The following is a 26,615-nucleotide window of genomic DNA, read 5'->3' on the forward strand; positions in this document are numbered from 1 at the left end:
GGAATGGTGGAGTGGCATCATGGAAGAGTGTTGGCAAACCCTATGGCTCAAACCCGGGACTGGCTCAGCCCGGCAGCTCCATCTTTATTAATTCATAAAGAATCAAATTTCTGATGCTCCTGGGCTGAAGCTTTATAAAATGTAAACTCGTAGGGCTGGAACAGGGCCACTGTGCTCTTATGAAGCTTAATATGACTCACTCCTCCCTGCAGAGCAACAGATGTCTTTGTGCAAAAGTACAGAAAGCGCTCCATAGTTTCAGGGACATCTCACCTTTATGACATTGTGTTCAGAATATGAAATGATGAGTGTCTGAAGAATCTTTCTGAACTTTTTGACGGTTCAAAAGGTGATTAAGGGCATTAGAATTACACCTCAAAAGTAAAATAAAACATAAGAATAAAACGTTCTTTTTTTGCATTTTTATAATAATTAAGCTCATTTCCCCTTAAAACTGTCATTATTATAAATGCAAAAAATAATAATGCTAATTTAATACAGGAAATAAAATAATCCTGATACAATTTTTTTTTATTCAACACACACACACACACATATATACATTATATATATATATATATATACACAGTGAGGAAAATAAGTATTTGAACACCCTGCTATTTTGCAAGTTCTCCCACTTAGAAATCATGGAGGGGTCTGAAATTGTCATCGTAGGTGCATGTCCACTGTGAGAGACATAATCTAAAAAAAAATAATCCAGAAATCACAATGTATGATTTTTTAACTATTTATTTGTATGATACAGCTGCAAATAAGTATTTGAACACCTGAGAAAATCAATGTTAATATTTGGTACAGTAGCCTTTGTTTGCAATTACAGAGGTCAAAGCGTTTCCTGTAGTTTTTCACCAGGTTTGCACACACTGCAGGAGGGATTTTGGCCTCCTCCACACAGATCTTCTCTAGATCAGTCAGGTTTCTGGCCTGTCGCTGAGAAACACGGAGTTTGAGCTCCCTCAAAGATTCTCTATTGGGTTTAGGTCTGGAGACTGGCTAGGCCACGCCAGAACCTTGATATGCTTCTTACAGAGCCACTCCTTGGTTATCCTGGCTGTGTGCTTGGTCATTGTCATGTTGGAAGACCCAGCCTCGACCCATCTTCAATGCTCTAACTGAGGGAAGGAGGTTGTTCCCCAAAATCTCGCAATACATGGCCCCGGTCATCCTCTCCTTAATACAGTGCAGTCGCCCTGTCCCATGTGCAGAAAAACACCCCAAAGCATGATGCTACCACCCCATGCTTCACAGTAGGGATGGTGTTCTTGGGATGGTACTCATCATTCTTCTTCCTCCAAACACGTTTAGTGGAATTATGACCAAAAGTTCTATTTTGGTCTCATCTGACCACATGACTTTCTCCCATGACTCCTCTGGATCATCCAAATGGTCATTGGCAAACTTAAGTCGGGCCTGGACATGTGCTGGTTTAAGCAGGAGAACCTTCCGTGCCATGCATGATTTCAAACCATGACGTCTTAGTGTATTACCAACAGTAACCTTGGAAGCGGTGGTCCCAGCTCTTTTCAGGTCATTGACCAGCTCCTCCCGTGTAGTTCTGGGCTGATTTCTCACCTTTCTTAGGATCATTGAGACCCCACGAGGTGAGATCTTGCATGGAGCCCCAGTCCGAGGGAGATTGACAGTCATGTTTAGCTTCTTCCATTTTCTAATGATTGCTCCAACAGTGGACCTTTTTCACCAAGCTGCTTGGCAATTTCCCGTAGCCCTTTCCAGCCTTGTGGAGGTGTACAATTTTGTCTCTAGTGTCTTTGGACAGCTCTTTGGTCTTGGCCATGTTAGTAGTTGGATTCTTACTGATTGTATGGGGTGGACAGGTGTCTTTATGCAGCTAACGACCTCAAACAGGTGCATCTAATTTAGGATAATAAATGGAGTGGAGGTGGACATTTTAAAGGCAGACTAACAGGTCTTTGAGGGTCAGAATTCTAGCTGATAGACAGGTGTTCAAATACTTACTTCATTATTCTACAAATAAATAGTTAAAAAATCATACATTGTGATTTCTGGATTTTTTTTTTTTAGATTATGTCTCTCACAGTGGACATGCACCTACGATGACAATTTCAGACCCCTCCATGATTTCTAAGTGGGAGAACTTGCAAAATAGCAGGGTGTTCAAATACTTATTTTCCTCACTGTATATGTATATATACACACACACACATACATACATACATACACACACACACACACACACACTTTTCTTTCTTCACACAAAAAATATCACATAGCATAGTCCTTATGATGTTGCATCATGTTTCAAAAAATTAGGAGCAAAGTTTTGGAGGATTGCTTCAAACATCATTTTCTGCATACTACGTTTCTCTCAATTCCTAATGAAATCGCTTCGAGGCTTTTTCCAACACTATTTGTGCTGATCTCTGAACCATAAGAAAATGTATTATTTCAAAGCTATTAAGAAATACATAATGGACAGTGGGTCTAATGAGCCTTATGTTAAAAACTCTTTGCATATGTCTTTAACTCAAGGAATAGGTTATTGTTTTCTTAGTATTCTTTTAGAAAATCAGCCTTTTTCAATGTAATATTCTTCTATTATTATTTAGTCTGAACAAACGAAACACAAAGGGAGGAGGGAGTAACCGAGATGGCCTTTTAAAATGTGCTTGTCTGAATTGCTCATCTAAATATATGGCTGACTATATCGCTCTTCTCCATCATTTGATGAATAATTTTAGTGAATTTGTCCCAAAGTGACCGTCCTGCATTATAATCTGCTGTCAAACAGCAGGTATCACTTGCTCGAGAACAGACAGCCACTTACTTCCTGAATAAACACCGTCTGAATGGATGCCTACGACTCGGTCACGTGTAGGCACACGTGCACTCATTCTGATCTCAATGGAGAAGAAAGGGGGAAGAAAACGTGTGCTCTTTCCTGTGAGAACCCACCTGCGTTCTGTGCCAGATCACCGAGGCTCTGGAGTGGCCTAATTTGTTCCGGCAGGGTCCTTTGTCATAATGGATCAGGAGGAAGTCGTCCTGTCAAACACACAACGTTACGAGAGGCCGGTCATTATCTACGTGGGTGTTCGGAACAGCTGCGTGAAGGACACTGTTTGCATTTACAGCCTTGACTGAAGGCTAACATGCTGCCTAAGCGGCGGCCACTTGACCAATAACAATACAGTATGATAACAGCATAATGTTAAGAGTGTTAAGCTGAGATATTGAGCACTTACATCCAGAGACTCCAGGCAGTACCAGCAGAAAGCATGCTTGCAGTTCTTACACATCATCTGGGCACAGCCCTCGTCTCTTTCTATGTAGACTTTACATTTGGGACAGCGTTTGATGGGGGCGTCGTCATCGTCAGCCTTAAAAAACGAACTGGAAAAAAGAGATTATAGTAGAGTTAAAATGAACCATTTTCTTCTTCCAGGTTGCAGGGTACAAAGGACAAAAAAACACTGGTACTGGTACTACAGTCCGTTCTTTTTTACTCAGGCAGGCCCTTCTCTTTTATATGTACTAAAGAGTTGTGGGCCAGGGACAGTGTTCACTGGTAATGGAGAGGCTGACCCACAGGGATCGAGTTGACAGGTACAAGCCCATTCATTTCCAGGACAATTCCCAGTCTATTGATCTAAGGGAAGTGACACTGTGCGGCAAACCTCTCGCAGAACGTTAAACAGCAGCAAAGTCTGACTCGCTGTACTGCAACACTGCAGATCAGTAAAGCAGTTTAGTAGCTTAGTAAAGTAGTACTAATCATAATAATAGTAGTAATGTGATTATTTCTAATTTGATTATATATACAATAGTGTTCAAAAGTTTGGGGTCAGTACTTAAAAAAAAAAAAAGAATAGAAAAAAATAAGAAATTAATACTTTTCTTCAGCAAGAGTGAATTAAATTAATCAAATGTGACAGTAAAGACTTTTACAATGTTACGAAAGATTTGTTTTTCTTCTGTATTCATAAAAGAAGCAAAAATGAATCCAAGAATCAAAAAATGTAAATCGAAGCATTTGCTAACAAACTGTTTTCAGCATAAGAAATGTTTCTAGTGCACAGTATCAGCATATTAAAATTATTTCTGAAGGATCACGTGACACTAAAGACTGGAGTAATGGCTGCTGAAAATTATGTAGGTTAAGACCTAATTATAGCTATCAGATTTGATTCTATTATGACAAGTGGGCTTATTAATTCTAATAAGACAAGATATGATTTTTTTCTCTTCTGCCCACACAGCCATGGCAGGGCTTAACAATAAGGACAGCTGCTGGCCTGAGGCCAGTGTGAGAGAGTTTTTGGTCAGTTGCCAATGAAAGTTTTACATTCACTGATACTGTACATCCATTTTTGTGCCCTACAAACTTCAATGTTTAGTTTTCTTTAATGCATTTTACATTGTTGTTGCAAATTCTGTTGATGTGTCACCAAGATAATGCTAACTCAACAGTCTTTTGAAAAACTGTAATGTGAAATGTGAATAATTACAAACCAATCAGTGATGTTTTGCATCGTATGACGTCAGTCCCCAGCAAAAGTACTGTATAATGTCAATCTTTTCGGAATTTTGTGCGTGTACAAAAATAATTTTAGCAAAAAGAAAAGAAAAGAAAAGAGAGTGGAAAGAAAGCTACACATTTCATTCAAAAATTGAAAATGGTGGTAAGGCAACTAAACATTTTAATTACTGGCTCATCTGGGCCAACAAAAAAAAGTAAATAAATAAATAAATCAAAGAAAAGTATTAGCATGTATTAGCATATGTTTATCATCAAGTACACTGTCTGTAAAACATGTAAAATAACCTAAAAACAAATTAATGAATTAACTGTTTAACTGTTCACAGTCATTCACATTTGTTCACAGGGTGGCTCAGGATACCCCTTTTTTTCCAAATATAGATATAATATATAATTATATTACACTGACCAAATCAACTTTTTTTTAAGAGGCAGGTCAGCTCATAGCTCCTCGAGGAAACAACAGCCCGTTTAAAGTGTAAATGGGGTCCAATTTGATTTCAAGCTGTCTAAAGACTGTTTATCTCCCTCTGAGATATACTTTGGAGTTTGTGCGCAATCTCAAACATGAAATGATACAGAAATTGAGCTATGAACTTGAAAGGCTCTAGTGTGTATTAGTGAAGCAATTCACTTCAGAGCAGGCGGAGTGTTCATTCCTGTACGACCCAAGATCAAGGATCAGAAACTCCGCTCAATGATGCTTTCGCTTTTGAATGAAGTGTGCGTGTGACAGGAATGTCAAATAACACCTGTGCATGAATCCCTGGCTTACTGAGTCGAGAGCAAAGCACTCTTCAGCAGCTAGAAGCAGAAGATCCATTCTTAGACTGAATGATGAGTATGTTCAATAGTGCAGAAAAACACAGACGGATCGTGGTATTTCATTTCAAATCTCATGTCGACTTAACATCGAACATCATTACACAGAACATGCCTCATCGTGACAGCTGGATTCACATAAGGACCAGTGGGGAGGATGGGAGCGTTTAAATGCACATCAAAGAGACAAAACTACATGAATGAGGAGGAGAAAGACTTATAGGAATATTCCATGCTCAGTACAAGATAAGCTCAATCAATAACATCTGTGGCATAATGTACCCCAAAAGAAAATTGATATTGACTCATCCTTTGTCTTATTTATAAAACAAGTGAGACATTACAACTGAAGCGAATGGGGCCCAATTTATTTATTTATTTTGGTCACACTTTATTTTAAGGGCCAATTCTCGCCATTAACAAACCATTAGGGGATATAGAATATAGTCATGCAGAATATATGCTTTATAAAGCGCTAATAAACAGCCAATATGTTAATGCTAATAAGCAACTAGTTAATAGTGAGAATTGTTCCCTATACTAGAGTGTTACGTTTTTTTTTTTGAAAGCAAAAATTTGAAAAGTTTAGGTTTGGTAAGATTTTTTTATTTTTGTTTTTTTGAAAGAAGTCTCTTATGCTCAGCAAGGCTGCATTAATTTGATCAAAGTACATTTTATCAGAGTGCAATATTATTAAAATTTTAAATAACATTTTAATATATTTTAAAATGTAAATGATTCCTGTGAAGCTTAAATTTAAGTCTTCTGAATCACGATCCTTCAAAAAACAAATCATTCTAATATGCTGATCAAAAAACATTTTTATTTTTTAAATTATTATTATCAATGTTGAGAACAGTTGTGCTGCTTATTATTTTTTGTGGAGACAATGATACAGTGATTTTTTTTCTTTTCAGGATTATTTTATGAATAGAAAGTTCAAAAGAACAGAATTTTAAATTTTTTTTATATCATTATAAATGTTTTTACTGTAACTTTTGATCAATTTAATGTATTCCTGATGAATTTTGAAAAAATTACATTACATAAAAAAAACTTTTGAATGGCATTGTATAATTTTATAAATTCCCTTACATTAATTATTCTCCTAAAACTTGTGATGATGTTCTAAAGTTTTTTCCTGTAATTTTTTAGCAAGAAGGTTATATTATTGAATATTACACAAAAAAGTTAAAGGGATAGTTCACCCAAAGATGAAAATTCTGTCATTGGAAGTTTCAGTTGCGTTGCTGGCCTTGCAGGGTCAGAAAGCTCTCAGATTTCATCAAAAGTATCTTAATTTGTGTTCAAAGATGAACAAAGGCCTTACGGGTTTGTAACGACATGAGGGTGAGTAATTAATGACAGAATTTTCATTTTTTTTCCCCCACACTAAAATCATGTAAAGTTATTGCTGTGGCTACAATGATGATACGAAGTACTTTAACGTTTACAAACCGGCCACATTCACTTCTATTAAACTCAGCTTGCACCGAATCTAGAAAAAGTCTTCAACAGGCAACAGTACCTGCTCTCTCCGGGCAGAAACGCGGTGATGGGAACGTTCTCTTGGCAGTCTTGGTCCGGGTGCCAGCTGGCCTTGCAGGCGGAACAGAACTCAAGTGTGCAAACGTTGCACCGCACCAACTGCGGAAGCGCCGTGTCTGACTCCTTCAGCTGGCACACAGCCTGGCACGTGGAGGACGGGCACCAGGTCCGGCTCGGGTCCAGCAGCACCTCTGCAGGGGGTGAGAGATGAGAGATCAGACGCGCTTTCCATGAGTGTATATTTTCGGCAGCTTACTGCTGATGCAGGCTGACAGGTCACCATGGTTACACCATCAGAGATGGAGGGGTTATAGAAAAGAGCAGCTATTTCCTCATATGCCCTCAGGAACAAGATACCAGAGCTGCTACCAATCATAGTTCTGCATAAATTCATTAGTTATATTAGATTTCATTAAGGCAAAAAGCCACATGAGGTCTGTGCATTACATTGGTTTTACCACAGTTCACGGCTGGGCACAACAGGAAGCGGAGATGCTGTTGTTCAATAAATAATTACATTTAATAGTTATTATAATAATTATTATAAGACATTTAATAGTAGCTAGGTTTATATTCTCTGATAAAATGTGATTGGTGCTTGACTGTGCAAAAGACCTGGATGTCTGGGTGTAGAACATTTCTAGGTGTTCTGGGTGGTTTCTAAGGCATTTCTAGCTGGTTTCACAGCCATATCACCCTGCAGCCCAAGGAAGCTAAGCAGGGCTGAGCCTGGTCAGTACCTGGATGGGAGACCTCCTGGGAAAACTAGGTAGCTGTTGGTAGAGGTGTTAGTGAGACCAGCAGGGGGTGCTCACCCTGTGGTCTGTGTGGGTCCTAACGCCCCAGTATTGTGATGGGGACACTATACTGTCAAAAGAGCACCGTCTTTCGGATGAGACGTTAAACCGAGGTCCTGACTCTCTGTGGTCGTAAAAAATCCCATGACACTCATTGTAAAGAGTAGGGGTGTAACCCCGGCGTCCTGGCCAAATTCCCGCCACTGGCCCTTGTCAATCATGGCCTCCTAATAATCCCCATCCACTTGATTGGCTCCATCTCTCTCTCCTTTCCACCTGTAGCTGGTGTGTGGTGAGCGCACTGGCGCCGTTGTCCTGTGGCTGCCGTCGCATCATGCAAGTGGATGCTGCACACTGGTGGTGGTTGAGGAGAGACCCCCCACATGATTGTAAAGCGCTTTGGGTGTATACAATACACAATAAAAGCGCTATATAAATGCTTCATTCCTTTCTTCCTTCCTTTCTAGGGTGTTATGAGGGGTTGCTAGGTTGTTTATATTGCCTCGGTTCTTGGTTTTTCCTATGCTTTTGCTAGACAGTTTCTAGGGTGTACTGGGTAGGATGTTGCTAAGTAGTTACTAGGTCATTTTTAGGTGGTTTAAAAGGGCCTTTGTTATTGGTGTTTGCCAGGATTTTTGCTAAGTGTTCCAGGTGGTTGCTAGGGTACTGCAAGTCTGTTTCTAGGGTGTTCTTTTTTGGTTGCCAGGGCCTTACAGATTTGTTTATAGATTCATTTCTTCTTGCTAAGACATTGCTATGTGGTCACTAGGATGTTCAGGGTGGTTTCTAGGGCCTTGGAAGATGGTTGGTGCTCCAAGTGGTCGCTAGGGCATTTCTAGGCGTTTTCTAGGGTGTTGCTAGGCAGTTGCACGGATGGTTCTTAGTGGTTTCCAGGGTGTTCTGGATGGTTGCTAAGACATTGCTATGTGGTTACTAGGATGTTCAGGGTGGTTTCTAGGGCCTTCCAAGATGGTTGGTGCTCCAAGTGGTCGTTAGGACTTTTCTAGGTGGTTTCTATGGTGTTGCTAGGCAGTTCCTTGGCTGGTTCTAAGTCAGGGGTGTCAAACTCAATTCCTGGAGGGCCACAGCCCTGCAGAGTTGAGCTCCAACCCTAATCAAACAAACCTGATCCAGCTAATCAGCACTTTCAGGCTCAACTGAAAACCACATGGTATGTGTGTTGGAGCAGGGTTGGAACTGAACTCTGCAGAGCTGCGGCCCTCCAGGAACTGAGTTTGACACCCCTGTTCTAAGTGGTTTCTATAGGGAGTTCTGGATGGTATGGCATTTATAGAACCTTGGTTCTTGATGGTTACTATGGTTTTGCTCAGGGGCGGATTTAACCAATAAGCAAGGTAAGCGGCCGCTTAAGGCCCCGTGGAATCAGAGGGCCCCATCTGATATTGGCGAAACATATCTGCAGCGTTGAGCAGTGTAGCCATTCACAGACATGTGCGCATTCTAGGCTGTCTGTCTCAGAACAGAGATTCACCTCAGTAAAGAAAGTATTGTGTTTCAAGTCACAATTTTATTTATCTTGATGTTTCAAAATGACTCTCTTGTGTGCTTCTCCTAGGCGCACCGGTGCGAACTGCCGCGTACTCGTATAAATGCACGAATGCAATGACTGGAGATTTTCCCTTAATAATAATCATTTTCGATTTTTTTCTCGGCAAAGCCTACAGTATGCCTTCAGAACACTTGGAATATATAATGAGTTGCCTGGGATAATTTTATGTTTGTAAAAAGACTGGAAAGGTTTACAATTTATTAATGGACAAGTGCAAGTTTTTTTTTTTTTTTTTGGATAATGTCTTCATTTGTAATCTCAAAAAATAAGGTAGTCAAATTTGGCTTTAGAACAGCATCAGGTTGACAAATTACTGGTTGTGACGGTACAAATAAACTATAAACTAGAGCGAGCGAGCAAAATAGGGGTTAAGCATAAAAGGACACATAGTTATTGTATGGGGGCCCCATACCTGGAATTTGATAAGGGCCCCCAAATCGCTAAGTCCGCCCCTGGTTTTGCTAATAGGTTGTTCTTGGTGGTTGCTACAGTATTTGACTTGAGTTTCTTTCTGGTTCACATCCTCAAGTCTCTATGATATTCTGGTCTCTATATATAGCTTTGAATGTTGCCAATTCAATAAAAATTTACAGACATAATTATCCATTTTACAATGGTTTTACTGGCTCGTCTGCCTGACAAATGCATAAAAGCTCTGTTAGTGACATATGGCTAAGCTCGGTTATGTATGTAATGTGCGGTTGGGGCTAATTATGTTAGAAAGAGGGCTTTCATAAAATCCGCTGACTGCCATTTTTAGCCGTCTTGTTGAGTCAGGATGGCATGCATTTTCATCCATCCCCGAATGCACTGTGAGACTCTCACAAACCAAACTCTCTCATCCTCTCCATCTGACATGGCAGGCCACGCATGACTCCACATGAACTCTTGGCTCTGTTTCTGGGAGTGTGGATATGTTATAGCCACCGTTCCGCTCCAGTTCCCAGGAACACTGATTGGTTAAATGAACGCATTTTTACTCTCTGCAAGTCTCTCATTTATGATGATGTTGCTGCCACGTTTTCCATGAACACCTCAAATGCAAACCAAAGAGAGACAGAGAGGGAGGTTCATAGCATGGGAGCATCTACTTTTATAACTACATTTATTTATTTTTCTCCCTTTTCAAGGCAATGTAATGCACTGGAGGGGGTGGACAGAGAGTATGTCTCAAGCAAATGTATCCTGTGGTTCAAACTACTGGAGACTATCAGAGTCCAGAGTCTAGGATCCCCTATTGATAGAATAATGAAAGAAGCCAAGCACAAGGCACAGAGCCTCTGGTCTTTCCTGTTTAGGGGGAACATGTATGCTTTTGATCAAGCGTATCCAATTAACACAAGTCTAATTTACTCTTTATAAGTCTTTTGATCTGGGAGATTTCTGACTTGAAGTTACATTTGTTAAAATTAAAGTAATTTGAGGTCAGACTGATTCAGATATAGAGAAGAAACTTAAAGACCCTTCATTTGAACTTCACTCAAGTCTGAGCCTTTTAAAATCCCAGGTTAAGTCCACTTTTAACCCTGAGTTTCACGCTTGTAATTTTGACAGAGGGTTTGTAGAGCCTTAAACCCTGGATTATAAAGCACTGTTCTGGAAATGGCACCGCCAAAGGTATGGAGTTGGGCCATTCGCACTTCAAATTGGTAGTGAAGGATCATTTTTAATCCTACATTAATGTGATCCAAGATTTTAACACTGTTCATGGTTTACCTTGGGTTAGAGAATAATTCTTGGTGGCCAGAATAGGGTTGCACCAGTAGTTTGTAAATTATTACTTGCATTGGTATTTCCAAACTAGAGGCTTAGTAACAGCTAGCTAGTATTTAAATGACTCTGTACTTAAAGGGCTGGTTCACCCAGTAATGAAAAATGAAGATATTTTGAAGAATGTGGGTAACAAAACTGTTGAAAGTAGCAATTGACATTCAAAGTATGGAAAAAAATACAATGGAAGTCAACGGTTTTCCTCAATTGAATAAAGAAACTTCTACAGGTTTGGAACAAGTGGAGGGTCAGTAAATTATGACAAATTTTAATTTTTTGTGTGAACTATCCCTTCAAATTTGGTTGCACCATTTCTTTCTGAATGCAGAACATATTATAAGTGCATAATATTACATTTACCTTCAACAATCCAAAATCAGCCTAGAAATTTATGAATAGAAGTTGTGTTGAAATGCTGTGAATTTCAGTTTATCCTATTGAAGTGGATTCTAACAGATTTTGCTAATGGTAAAAATGAATTTCCATTAAAGTATGATACTTAATCATGAAAAAACATAATAGGTATTTTATATGTAAATGTTTTACATACTGTCTGTGGAAATGCTTTTATGTAAATCCACTCTGCTTGTCTTGTCTTGAAGATGAAGATTATTTCATTGAAGTTTCTCTATGCCATGACACAAATATAAATGTGTGTTTATATATGCAAATTTATATAATAGATTTACCAAAGTGTAAACACTGTGCCACTATCAAAACATCCTGACCAGCCTGACATGGCAACACTGGCTCAACCAATGGCATGAGTTTGGGGCGGGGCTATTTGCTGCCCAGAAGAAGTGTTTTAGAAACCTGTTTGAAAACAATCGTTACACACTTAGCCTAAATCTTTTAAAACTCAATGTCCACCTTATTTTCAACATAAGAGCAGGTGTGGCCATTTTTAGCTTGAATGTGTGTTCAGCTAGATATTGCAAACTGGTATTTATTAATTATTTAAATGCATCATCGTAATAATCATCACACTGCTTTGTAGCTAGATTTACTGTTTTCTGCACTAGTTATTTACCTATAGTAGTTAATGAAACAGAAGTCTCGCACATGCACAGGAAATAGCTTACTTCAACATTGAAAAAAAAAAAAAGGATGGCTAGAATAGATACAAAACTGAATGTCAGGACTGTGGTACGGTAGTCAGCAGCATGAGTTCTAAAACTTCACAGGTTTAAATCTGGTGTTTTCTGATTTCTTTTTCTCTCCCAAATGATAATCAGAAAATACAAAAAAAAAAAAAGAAAAAGACAGTTAACACAATGAGGCAGAGTTAAACTAGGTGTCGGCAGGTGGCAGGCTCTCATTGTTAGACACAGAAAGCACAGGTAAAAGCCTCCACTCTGAGACAGCATGAGGTCAGCTGGACCTACACGTGTCCAGTGTAGTCCACTCACATCCCTTTCATCCTCACACGTACACCTGCGCCGGCCTATTTGTCTGCTGTGAGTCACCCTGAGTCATCTAGGACAGCAAGCATGGAGCTCACCATCAACAAAGACGCACACGTGCCTCATCTGCTGCTGTCTGATACTAATTGCCCCCCTGATGGACAGACAGCCGCTTTCCACTTACCCTTCTCAAACTGCAGCTTCCTGTACCTCTGCATTATCTCTGTGGCCACCATGCATTCAATCTGAGAGAGAAAGAGAGACAACAAAAGCAATTATGGAACAATGTGGTCTGATGGATACGAATGCACTTTTCGTTTTGCAGATAGCACACTTAGCATTTCAATTTGATGTGGGTAAACACACACCCAACATCAAATAAGGCTTCTAATCTAATCACTGTCTCGAGATCAAACAACACGGCAGGAATATGCATAGTGAATTTTTGCAGTTGCGTTTGGTGATGCTAGTGGTGCAGAAATGACATTTTAAGGATTGCCAAAAGACGCTTTAGTTGTTCTGATGCTTTGCATCTGGGTCTGATTCATCTGGTTTAGCTGCTTTGATGCTTTGATACTGAACGAGCCAGCCATCCTCACAATGAGCCTGCAGCACAGAGGAGGAACCCTGCCCTCGGACTGACCTCATACTTGGAAGGATTTCGCAGTGCAAGCCACCGAGGGGAGAGTCAGACCGGAGAGGTTTCTGCATCCATTTTATATTAAAAGGGTTTTAATCTCCTCTTGATGAGATACAGATTCGTTTTAGGATTTTTATTTGGAAAGTAATGTATTTGTTTTTTTAGAAGCTGTGACTATTGCAGGGTTTGTCGAAAAAACTGCATTAGCAGATTAGCATTACATTATATAGTGTTTAGCACATCATTAGCTCTGTATTTTTTCATGAATTTTTATGATTTAAATCAGTTTTTGTTTTGTTTTTTACTTCAAGGACCCCTCGCTGAAAACGCTGATGCTAAAATTAAAGTCCCCTCACATTTACATTTTTTTTTTTTTTTTTTTTAAATACAGGAATATGTACCAACATGTACCATTTGAAGGTTTGGGGGTTGTAAGATTTTTAAATGTTTTTGAAAGAAGTGTCTTATGCTCAAGAAGGCTGCATTTATTTTATCAAATATAAGAGTAAAAATAGTAATATTGTGAAATATTATTCTAATTAAAAATAACTGTTTTCTATTTTATTATATTTTTAAAATGTCATTTATTCCTGTGATATTGGCAAAGCTGAATGTTTAGCATTCATTCCTTGAGGCCTCAGTGTCACGTGATCCTTCAGAAATCATTTTTTTATGCTGATTTGCTGCTCAAGAAACATTTATTATCATCATCGCTGAAAACTGTTGCGCTGCTTAATATTTTTGAGGAAACCACAACTGTTTTTTTTTTTTTTGTATGATGAACAAAGTTCAAAAGAACAGCATTTATTTGAATAGAAATATTCTGTAACAATGTAGGAGTGTTTACTGTCACTTTTGTCCAATGCAATTAATGCTTCCTTGCTAAATGCATTGATTTATTTAAAAAAAAAAATAACTATGAATCATGACCCACTCTTATGAACAGTAGCGCATGTTGACAGTACCTCATTTTCTTGTAAATGTCCACGTTTTGGACAGGCTGAGTCTGGACAGCTGATGGCCGTTTCAAAGCCCTCTTTGATGAGAAGTTCCACATACTGCTTCAGGCACTTTAAAACGATAATAAAACATTAAAAATCTGTTAATTAAAAAGAAAATATATTATTTGAGAGCAAATTCAGCTTTTAACGTCTTGTTTAAATTGCTCTGTGTCTGTGAGAGTGAGTACAGAGGCACTTAACCACTTGTAATGAACTGTTAACTTCCTCAAAACAATTACACTGTGTAACATCTCAATTTAACGAAGACACAGTCACTTGTCCAAGACTAATTATCCTCCAATGTTAGCAATTTGTGAACTCGCTGCTTTAATAGGCTATAAAAAAAAAATTTTTTATCATTTATTTTATGCTTCAGGAGAAATGCTCGTCATATTTTCCCCTCACTCCCACTCTTTCTCTAAGAAAGAAAGAAAAGAAAAAGAAAAGAAAATACTAAATATCAGATAAATAACATTTTGATCTGAACAGACTAACAAACTACATGGATTTGAGCTTCAGGAATGTTTGGTAAGGGAAATTCTGAGGGAGTTGTTTCCATAAACATGCTTCTCTTAAGACACAAAGGCAGTTTTGTTTCAAGTGAGCTCAGACACAACCAAGACAAGGCCTCTTAGAGTCAGATGAGGAGATGTTTTCCCTTTACCCTACTCTAGAAGCTTCCTTTAACCCAAATGTTGCTTGCAACCTCAAGACATAAATAAAACTGGTCTCAGATCACTGTAAAAACACAGCAAAGGGAAACTGCTCCCAGAACAGAAAACCTCTGAGTGTTGAAGACGACTCAAATGTTTATTACTGGACCATGAATCACATTTCTGAAACAAAAAACAATTCAGTCGGCCTGTAGAGAATCTGTCAATAGCTGTGAACTCTGTGCATAAATATAGACATGTTTCAAAATGTCTGAAGCTTATGTAAGAATTCCACTGATTTATTTTTAGACGTTTTGTTCCTCAGACAGCAGTCAAAAATTAATCTTCATTCTTAAAATAAGGCTAAACACACACACATTTATGGAGTATATACATATATACATATTCACATAACATATATATACACATAACTTTTATATATAACTTGCACTTATTTTACTTTACTTTGATAATCTAAAATTAAAAATAATTATTCTTTTATAATAATTATTAATAATTACTTTTTATTTATTTTACTTATTTTATCATATACTTTGATTAAAATAAAATAAAATAAAATAAAATAAATCCCTTGAAACCTGTTTTTCATCCCTGAAATTATGTTAGGTGCTACTTACCAGGGTGCAGAAGACGCATTGGCACTGGGTGATGGTGGTCATTTGCTCCAAGGGAAACTCTCCAAGACACAGCTTACAGGACACCAGCGGGTCCAGGGCCAAATCCCAGGTGGGTCGGTACCTAGCTGTGGTCATGATGCCTGCCGCAGAGCTGAAAAACACCGAATGGCTGCTATTAGAGAAAGCCCACACAATTTAATACACCTATACAACCAGCGCAAAGCTTTTAACCGCTGTCAATCTGAAGTGCCTACTGCTGCTGCAGCCATGATAAGTGCTTTTGTGATGCCCAGCACTAATATCCACGGCATCACAAACACCAACCCTCTAAATGCACATTAAATTAGCCACATTTCGTTTAGTGAAGGTCTAACAGATGCAGTGCTGAAAGGGTCAAATACATTTACCCCATTTATATTATATAACTGAAGGCCTGGCCACGAAGTGCTTTTCTGAGATGCGTTTGGGAGTCTAGTCTGACTGTAATGGAATGAGAAGTCGGGCTGGATAGACATAGCAATTTTTCCTCTTCTGCTGCTGAATGAAAGATGACTTCATTGCGTGGTACTCCATAAATGAGAAGGTCAGGAGAGAGAGAAAAAATAAAATAAAAATCATACTTTACTCTCTGCCTACGTCTCTCCTTTTCACAGTTTTTCAAAGAGGGATATTTTTGGAAGTCTCGACTATGAGACACTTCCATTTTCTCACGCTGAAGTGGGCTGTTTTGCACAGAGAGACTCGTGTCGTAAGTGTTTACAGGAAGTGCCTGTTAGAACATCAACACTCTGCCTTGGCTGCTAGGCAACAGGGGAAATGGGAACGAGGCAGATACGCTTCTGCCGGTGGCAGTACGTGTATTTAAGGCAGGTGCTGTTCGCCACTTGTGGCAGGATGTAAGGTATCTTGTGCTGAGAATCACCCAGGATGCTTTTAAACATTGCAGTCAGTGCTGTACAGAGTGGTGTGGTGTAGTGGTTAAGGTTTGTGCTAGTTACCGTAAAGCGCTTACTGTAACACCAGGTTATGCAGGTCCTGTTAATGACACAGTTCTATGATACTGCATGAAATTCGCCTAAAAACAAATTCATTCAACCTAGTTGTGTTCTGATAAAGATTTCCGCTTTTTTTGATGGAAATGTGCCACAGTTGTGTGCTAGTTGGTTGTCAGAGCATATAGTGCGCAATAGTTGGGTTCCAGATGTAAAATCCCATTCATTTTCTACATATGGAAATTTACTACTATTACTTCTGAACTTTTAAGGACAGGAGTGTGAGCTACAAGGTTGTTTATCAATAGTAAATGCTTTTGTTTAAGCCATCAGCCCCTGTTTAACCTTATTTTTTAATAATCACTTATAAAAAGGGAGAATACTGGTGAGAAACTACATTACCCATCAATGTTGAAATTGTATATGGGTAATGTAGTTTCTCACCAGTATTATCTTCAAAACTATTGTTGTTCTGGTCCCACTTTATATTAGGTGGCCTTAACTTAACTACTATGAACTTACATCAAAAAATGAGTACATCATATTATATTGCACTTTTGCTGCTGTTGAGGTGTTGAGTAGTCAGACCTGTTCATTAGAAGGGGGTGTCCCAATACTTTTGTCCATATAGTGTATGTACACAATTGCATTGTAAATGATTCATTTAAACATAAGTAGAGTAGTAGTTAAGGCCACTTAATATAAAGTCGGACCATAGTTCTCTCTCTCATTAAATTCGTTAAGTACACACGTTCTTGTACTTTCGTAGATTTTCAAATACTTGTTTTGCTTCAAAGTTCGCAATGTTATGATTCACCTCACAGATGGATTGTGTGAGTTATAACTCTTAAGAATTTTTTAAGGGCTAAGGGAAAAATGAACAGGAAAAAATACTTTAGGAAAGTGAGCAAGCATTGTTGCAGTCTTTTAGAGGATTGCTATGCAAATTGCTATGGAGTTTTAGGTGGTTGTTAGGCTATTCTATACGGTTATATGGTAAATGCTATGAAAAGTACACCTCTACTCAAAAAAAAAAAACAATACATACAATTGCACAATAAGGTATATATAGATATCCATAACACAAGTGATGGTACACAACAAAGTTTAATACTTTTCTTCAGCACTGACCTTAATAGGTTGCATATTGAGAGGAAAGGTTTTGCATAAGACAATCAAATGTTATTTGCTCCGAGCATAAGCACAGAATTAAAAAAAATTCCCCTTAGTGCTACAGAAGTGAAAGAGCTCTTAAGCTCTCATTCATCATTTCCACAAAAAGTCTTGGCTGTTTCCGCTTGATAAGTTTAACGGGATGAAGTATTGATGGCTTGATAATGCACCACTGCAGCCTCCTCTATCTCAAGAACAGAGATGCCAAAGAAAGCTGATTTTGCTGGTCGAGCTCAGAGGTCTTACATCACCCTCCCTTCAATCTGTCACAACCTGTCTCGCTCGTCCACATCCATCCATCTCTGACGCTCTTTCTCTCAGGCGTCCTCATCCACCTCTGAGCAACACAGAAGAAAAGACCTCACTCACTAGATATCTCATGAAACAAATGGGAATTATGCTGATTTTTGGCTCAGGAATCAAGGGATTTTGGCAAAGGAATCAGAAATAAAATGTTATGTTATTTTATTAAAATGTTTTATTATGTGCATAATATATATATATATATATATATATATATATATATTGAATTAGAACTAGAATCATTAATTCCAAGCAATCCCCATCCTATTTCACACACCCTCTACATCAATCATCAAGGTCTGCAGAGACAAATGTTCTGTGAGAAAAGGTGGTGCATGGGAAAGTTCAGAGCTGCATTACTCAGAAAGCAATTATCACTTTTCAACACCGAAACAATAACAAGGAAAAACACAAGTAATCCAAAACAAGGCAGCCTTTATAGAGAACATAACTATGCCCTCATTTCAGTTTCTTATCAGATCACTGAACAAAGAGAACAATCATTTATCATGAGCCCGGGTTGCAATTTGATCTACAACATTATGAAATAAAGTCATGTTGCAACTTATAGTTCACACAAAACTAACAATTCTGTCATCATTTACTCACCCATGTATGAATGAAATGCATTTCTTTCCTCTATGGAAGAGAAAAAGAGATATTTTGAAAGTGTCTCAGTGCTTTTTTCATCCATACAATGAAAGTCAGTAGGGTCTAGAGCAGGGGTCACCAACCTTTTTGTGAGTGAGGGCTCCCTGAAGGGATATAATAGTCTCAAGGGCTACTTGTTTGTTATACTCCAATATATCGCGATACTAAAGCTTAGAAATACGGTGCCATTGCATTTTTTAAACAGTAGTATTGTCCATATGGTAGTACCGCAAGATATGTTGTATGCACGGCAGGAAAACTGTTTAAAACATTCATTTGAACATGCATGCCAGCATAAATATTACAAGTTGATTGCCAAATGTCTTTCTGCTGTGCTCTGTGTAGTACAGGCTGTGTAATCGCTTTATATAGTATTGAGTGTTTCCCAACGCTTCAGTTCAGTTTGCAATGAGAAGTTGCACCTGCACGTCGTTGTTCTTGCTGCAGTTTATCAGAAGAAAGGGTCTGATTCAGACCATCTGATAAAAAAATAGCAGCTCAAGCATCACTTATTCAACATCATAATATCTTACAAGAAAGTATTCTCGCAGTTTTATTCATTTGACCACTTATAGAACAAGTGTAGTAGTTATTTTCTGGAAGCATCTTTGCAATCACGAAAGCACTTCTATTCATCGACATAGCGGCTTTGCACATTGTTCTTATCAATCATTATTATATATATATATATATATATATATACACACACACAGTCATTGCCAAAAATATCGGCACCCTTGGTAAATATGATCAAAGTAATCTGCAAATTAATCTGCATTGTTAATCCTTTTGATATTTTATTAAAAAAAATTCACAAAAATCTAACCTTTCATTGGATAATAAGAATTTAAAATGGGGGGAAATATCATTATGAAATGTTTTTCTCAAATACACGTTGGACACAATTATTGGCACCCCTATTTTACTCATTCTTATGAGTAAAATATCTCTGAAGTATATTCCCATTCATATTCACAATTTTGAGCACTCCAGGGTGATTATGAACATGAAATTATCCAGTCATGGCTTCCTGTTTCACAGAAATATAAATAGGAGGGAAAACAAAGCTCAAATTCCCTTAATCATCCATCACAATGAGAAAAACCAAAGAATATATTTCTGATGTGCAGCAAAAGATAATTGAGCTTCACAAATTAGTGAAGTGGCTTTAAGAAAAGAGCTAGAGCAGTGAAAATTCCCATTTCCACCATCAGGGCAATAATTAAGAATTTCCAATCAACATAAAATGTTACGAAACTGCCTGGAAGAGGACGTGTGTCTATATCATCCTAATGCACGGTGAGAAGGAGAGTTTGAGTGGCTAAAGACTCTCCAAGGACCACAGCTGGAGAATTGCAGAAAATAGTTGAGTCTCGGGGTCAGAAAACCTTAAAAAATAAAAATTAAATTGTCAAACAGCACCTACATCACCACATGTTGTTTGGGAGGGATTCAAGAAAAATTCTCCTAGCTCATCCAAAAACAAACTCCAGCATATTCAGTTATCAGACACGACTGGAACTTCAAATGGGACTGGCTTCTGTGGTCAGATGAAACTAAAAAATGAGCTTTTTAGCAGCAAACACTCAAGATGGGTTTGGTGAACACAGTTATAAAAAGTACCCCACGTGTACAATGAAATATAATGCTGTAGTTTTGATGTTGTGGGCCTATATTTCTGCTGGAGGTCCTGGACATCTTGTTTAGACACATGGCATCATGGATTCTATCAAATACCAACAGATAAAAAAATCAATAAGTGACTGACTCTATTAGAAATCTTATAATGGGCCATGTTTGGATCTTCCAACCGTACAATAATCCAAACACAAATCTCAAAAACAGCACAAAAATGGGTCACTGAGCACAAAACCAAGCTTCTGCTATGGCCGTCCCAGTCCTCTGACCTGAACCCTATAGAAAATGATTGGGGTGAACTGAAGAGAAGAAGCACCAACATGGAGCTGGGAATCTAAAGGGTCTGGAGTGATTCTGGATGAAGGAATGGTCTCTGATCTCTTGTCAGGTGTTCTCTAACCTCATCAGGCATTATAGGAGAAAATTTAGAGCTGTTAAACTGGCAAATGGAGGTTTCAAAAAGTATTGAATAAAAGGGTGTCGTTAATTGTGGCCAATGTGTATTAGAGAAAAAATAAATATTTCATAATGATATTTCCCCCCATTTTAAATTCTTATTATCCAATGAAAGGTTAGATTTTTGTGATTTTTTTTAAATAAAAGATCAAAAGGATTAACAATGCAGATACATTTTCACAGCCTTTGATCATATTTACAAAGGGTGCTGATATTTTTGGCCATGACTAATTAACAAAAAAAAAAAAACCTGCTATGTGTACTGTGTTAAGCTAACTGAGACTTGTTATAGGACTTGCATATCATTGCTCTTTTGTTGATTCTGATTGCTTTCATTGTCCTCATTTGTAAGTCGCTTTGGATAAAATGTATGACTAAATGTAAATGTAATATAAACTCTGCATTCTATTAACTATATTAAATTTCATTAGGGCAAAGTATAATTTAACAGAATAGCTTTAAATGTTTAGTTCTAATTAATGTTAATTGAAGTAAAATGTTAATTCAATTAGAGCCTGATTAAAGATAAATAGTGTCTTATATAAATTAGGAGTTAACTATTTACAAATGTTAAAGTTCTTAAAGGGATAGTTCACCCAAAAATTAAAATGGTCATCATTTACTCACCATGTCATTCCAAATTTCAAGAAATTCATTTTAGTATACAGGAGTGATATATTCGGTCATAATTTCAATTTAGACCGGACTTTTATTTTGACGGCTTGTCGTGAAGGTCTTTCAGTTTTAGTAAAAAAAAAATTTGGGTAATTTTTCTCAAATGAAACTGCATAAAGCTGGTGAAGTGATTCTCAGAGCAGCTCTGGAGATGAAGTTCATGTCCTCATATATTGAGACACAGATGCTGAAAACACCGCGAGTCACGTGTGTTTGCGTTTGTGTATCAGACGAAACCACTCCACACATTCACACAGAACATGCAGACTTATTATTAGCGACATGCACTGACTGGCTGCTGTAACATTTATTTCTGTTGTGTGATAGGATGTTAGATTAATCCATATTGAGTAAAAATGTCCAGAGCTTATTATCATTATTAACATAAATTTTTATCATAATCTAGATATGATATCATTTATCGCCCATGGCTAATTCAGGCTATTTATAGAATGTGCTTGGTGGGCGACTCAGAGACCGATTATTCAGGGTTTCCCTAAAGCCAAATTAGACATCCCATTGACTCGATGGTTTTGAAAATATATAGTTTGGTACATAATAGTTATCACATTGTGGTTACTATCATAAACCTGTGGTAACTTTCTAAAATAATAAATTAAATCAAAATCTCCTTATACTTTCTAAAGGAAAATGTCTTATTCATCTAAGCATCAATAACTATAGTATTTTGTCCAACAGTATTATTTCCGTCACATTTGCTGTTTCTCAGATGGTCACACAAACATACTAGTAAATAGTATGTCTAAATTAACTTATCTTCTTCCATACAGTTCTTTTCCTTCTTTAGATGTTCAGATATGAAATAGGTGCAGAAGGAGGAACCTCTCAAAGGTGCTGGTCTCTAAGTCTCCCCTCCATTATTTATTCTCCAAGAGAAATGGGTCAGTCTCACAATGAAAGCTGAGAAGTACAGATGCCTGAATATTTCAAGATATGGATGTCTCAGTCCTAACCGCCACAAACATGAACACAATGTTCCCTTACTCAACTTTATCTGACTTATGGGTTTTACTTAATCATTACTGAAAAGAGCAGAAGCATTTACCTGCCCCCTGGGCTCAGTTCGTCCTCATTTATCACAATTGTGATAACATAAAAGCGTCATATTTCACAATCAACCATTGTGTTGTAATACAGTAGGGATTCATAACACTGTCAGACAATAATTGCATAAAGGAGATCAGTCAGATGCCAAAAACACACCAGACTGGGATGAGAACAGATATAATTTTTGCTTTTCTCACAATATAATATTGAAGAATGATGGGGAATATATGATTACACCGAAAAATTAGGCTATGCCCAGAAATGTTGTTGCTTTTCAAATGTTGAGTGTTATTTCCTCCCACTGGATGTTGTCATGACCTGCAAGTTTTCGATCTGGTAAGGTAAAACTGAACTCAACATTTTTTCCTCACTCTGTTACTTTTGAAAAATCCAGCATATTGTGAGCTTAACTATTTACTAAAACTAACAATTTATGACGTGTATAACAAGTATTTTGCTCAGAACATCTAAATTCACTAAATTCTATTTTTGAAGTTTTTTCCCCCAATAGGTTTGATTATCAAAGTTCAATTATTTGTTGCTATCAAAACAGCATTTTAATAAAAGGCACCAATGTTCAATATATAACCCAATGTACTAATGATAAAAGTCACTGAAACAATTTCTCCATTAAGTACTGTTGTTCATTATAGCCTAATGCTGTGTTCACATCATGTCGGAATTACTGTAATTACAAGATGACAACTGTCAGATTCCACTCGAAACGGTTCACGTCTTTGGACTCAGAATTATTAGTTTCTATGACAACAGAAAAATATTTAATCTCTACATTAATTCTTATGCTATATGCTCTTGCAAAATAATGAACAAAGAAATCTCACTAGATAACAGGTTAAAATTACATGTGTAGATATACATACTGTATATCTTTAGCTTTTGAGGCTGTCATTTTTGTTCATTTTATGTGATGTTATGACAGTAAAATCAGAGCTTTACGTGTTCATTTTAGACAGGAACAGTTCCATAAACTAGAAATGATAAATTAAGGAACATGTCACAATAAAACTGTATTAAATTGATGTGTGTATCGAATAGCCTTGAACATGGCTCAGCAAATCAGATTTTAGAGTCTGAACCATCTGTTTTAATAATGGCTTTTTGCTTTTTAGATCTATGAACATTCAAATTCTGGCCAACAGACATCAGTAAATAACTCTTTTTTTCAAATTCTTTCTGTAAAATTGCTTTGAAACGATGTGCACTGTGAAAAGTGCTACATATAACTGAAACTGAATAAAACTGAACCGTTTGCATGCTACGGTTGATAAAATATTTTATCTAAATAAAAGCAAAAATGAAACACTAAAAATTACAGTTAATCAACTGCATCACAAAATTTCAATGTACAGTATGTTTGGATTCTGAAAAGGTTTTGATGTGAAAATGTGGGGATGTCCCTGAATGGAGGAGCCCCCGGTTTTCTTCTAGCTGCACTGGTCTCTGACTGCAGGCTGTGTGTGCACCCGCTGAGGTGGGATGTCAGCACTGAGCCGCTCTTTCTGTAAAGGTCATTCCTGGCTTCCTGTCAAAAACTATAACCTCATTAAACAGCCACATTACAAAGTGAATGCCAAAGTAGCATACAACAAATGTCTATACAGGTTTTAGAAAGTGAGAAAATAAGATGATTTTAACAAAAGTTAAAAATAAAAGTAAAAACCAAACAAAAACTCAGCCTAAAATTATCCATTTTAGAGGCCGTCTCACTTCAAGGGAGAGTTCATCCAAAAATGAAAATTCTGCCATTACTCACCCTCATATTGTTCCAAATTGTCATTTTTGGGTGAACTGATCCTTTAAGGCTTGTGATTGGCTAAAGACTGGAATACGCTACATGACTTAAAATCTGAACAGATTTTAAAACACTTGGCTTGGCATCATCATACACTTGGCGACTTTGTAAATAGCTACAGAAGAAAAACTGGGTATCATACACTGAACAACTTTGAAAATATTATCCATATAAAACTGTCATTTACAGACAGACAAAGCATTATGAAATAGTTTGCCTCACAAAAACAGAAGTTCATTCGTAAACTCTACATTACATGTACCGTTTACAAAACAATCTGTAGTCAAATGCTCTGAACAAACATAATCCTCAGATGCAATATGAATCTCCATGACAAAATAAACCATTCACTTGCTCCTAACACTGGGGTCCTTCTGAAGACTGTACAGATCAGAAACGGCAAAGCAAACATTTTTTTACTCTTCCAATATGTATACTGAACCCAGTATAGACAGCATCACTGATATATATATATAATATATATCACATGCCACATGCAAATGTATTTTACTCTGATTCTTGACTCAAGATTTACATGGAAGACAAGAAACTAGTGCATAAAGCTAAAAACTTCAAGTGGCCATGACCCTGTGTGGACAAACACTGCTGTAATGTCAAAGTGAAACACAGGCACACGTGTAACTCTTCACTCACTGTTTGTTTGCCCTTGCCAAATGACCCACATTTATCACCCAAAGCGATTGAGTGCTCTTTTATTTTTGGCTCCGTCTTTATAAACTTTGGGATCCTAGAGGTGAAACATTCCCAGTGAGCAGCCAGGGACTATTATCTTCAGCTCCCAGTAGTGAGATCAAAACTGAAATCTATAACAAACTGCTTAACTTATACATCAAGCGATCATCCTCCACTTCATTCATCAAGGGTTATTTTGTAGTTCAGTGACTCAGACAAGGCTACAATAACAACCCTGCATGAAAGTATGGGCCAATGTCAGCCTTCAGCCCTGGAATGCGTCATTCATGACACCGACAGTCTCTTCTCTAAAGAAGTTTCCTTGAACGTCATGGGCAAGATTAATAGTCAGCACTTCCAAAAGACTAGTCTAAATAAGAAGGCTGTGTTTTTGAGAACTCCAGATTAATCAAAGCATATGACTTAAGCCCGATTCGGATGGTAATTGTTTCTCATATGGATGTCTGTAAAAATAAATTTACATATCACCTCAGTGATGAAACTCATGTATTCGGGTGGCGATTTATTCACAGTGGAGAAGCGAGTTCTGTGATCTTACGAACTTGGGAACACGCTGCTCACGTGGCCAGTCACATGATCGTCTGCTGTAAATGAAATGAATTTTATTTACAAATTTATTCTTATTATTATGTAAAATGTATTCCTATTATTCCAAGCATATTTTATAATATATGATCCTATTTATTATTTGATTATTAAAATCTCCTGTTTAAAAATAGGAAAATAGACACGCTATAGTTGTATATAATTATACGCGATATAGTTATGTATAAATTTGTTTATAATACACATTTTAAAATTGTATTGCATACCTGCTGCTGCCATAATAAAGACCCATTTAGAATGTTTACATGCTTTTCTTCTCTTTCTGCTCCCACTTGCTGTGGTGGAGCAGTTATGAAGTATTGTTCTTTTAAATACTTTCCAGCATTTCAGAAATAAATGTGTGTATGCAAATTACATCGCAGTACAACAGTTACCTTACGGTGTTCGGGAATGCTCAAAAAGGGTTTAAACACTGAATTTATTTATTTTTTCTCGTAAACTCAGAGATGTAGATTCAGACGGCAATTAAATTACCACACGACCTTGTTGTTTGTCAAAAAACAGTAGGTAATTCGGCCGGGGATTTTTACGGGGGTGGTGAGAGATAATCACTGACATTCTGGATTTGGACGGCAATTAAATAACCGACTTCCCCCTGTAAATGGTGAAAATCACTTACGTCCCCATGAGAAACAATTACCGTCCGAATAGTGCTTAAATCAGTTAATTTCTAACTACGTTTACAGAGATGGTATCGTTTTTGGAAAAAAGCACAACTAGCCCAAATCCAGTTACATCCAGGTAGTAGCTGGCTTTACATAGTTTCTAACTGGCCCAAAGTCATTCAGGTGGTTGATCAACTGAACCACCATTAACTACTATTAACAAGTCAAGATGGTCAGTTAATCAGCCAACAACTGTCTAGACAATTAGTGAAGTCTAGGGGTGGGTGACATGACCAAAATCTTATATCATGATAGGAGTCATTTTATTTCACGGTAATAGGACAGACAGCGGAAATTTTAGACTAGGGCTGTCGCGATTCGTCGATTTTAGTCTACTAGTCGATTTTTAAAAATCATCGACGTCATTTTGCTCGCGTCGACTAAGCGGCAAAATACTGGAAGTGGCGCATTTCATGGACGAGAATCCATAAAACACATTTTAAGACTATTTTCCAAGGCTGCATGATATATTAAACCCA

At 37.5% G+C, this 26,615-nt stretch overlaps 1 protein-coding gene across 2 annotated transcripts in view; it reads right to left on the reverse strand.

Annotated features, from left to right (window-relative positions):
• Positions 1-26,615, reverse strand: part of rnf144aa (ring finger protein 144aa) — a 43,117-nt gene that overhangs the window by 4,843 nt on the left and 11,659 nt on the right. For both annotated transcript variants that reach the window (XM_058748993.1, XM_058748992.1), the window contains exons 2-7: positions 15,383-15,533; positions 14,056-14,160; positions 12,635-12,695; positions 6,891-7,101; positions 3,246-3,393; positions 2,956-3,045 (exon numbers count right to left, since the gene is read on the reverse strand). In XM_058748993.1, the coding sequence (XP_058604976.1) occupies positions 2,956-3,045; positions 3,246-3,393; positions 6,891-7,101; positions 12,635-12,695; positions 14,056-14,160; positions 15,383-15,517 (750 nt within the window). In that variant the 5' untranslated portion in view covers positions 15,518-15,533. The remainder of the gene's footprint in view (positions 1-2,955; positions 3,046-3,245; positions 3,394-6,890; positions 7,102-12,634; positions 12,696-14,055; positions 14,161-15,382; positions 15,534-26,615) is intronic.

Source organism: Onychostoma macrolepis, chromosome 17 (assembly GCF_012432095.1).
Source record: "Onychostoma macrolepis isolate SWU-2019 chromosome 17, ASM1243209v1, whole genome shotgun sequence".
Classification (NCBI taxonomy): Eukaryota; Metazoa; Chordata; class Actinopteri; order Cypriniformes; family Cyprinidae; genus Onychostoma; species Onychostoma macrolepis.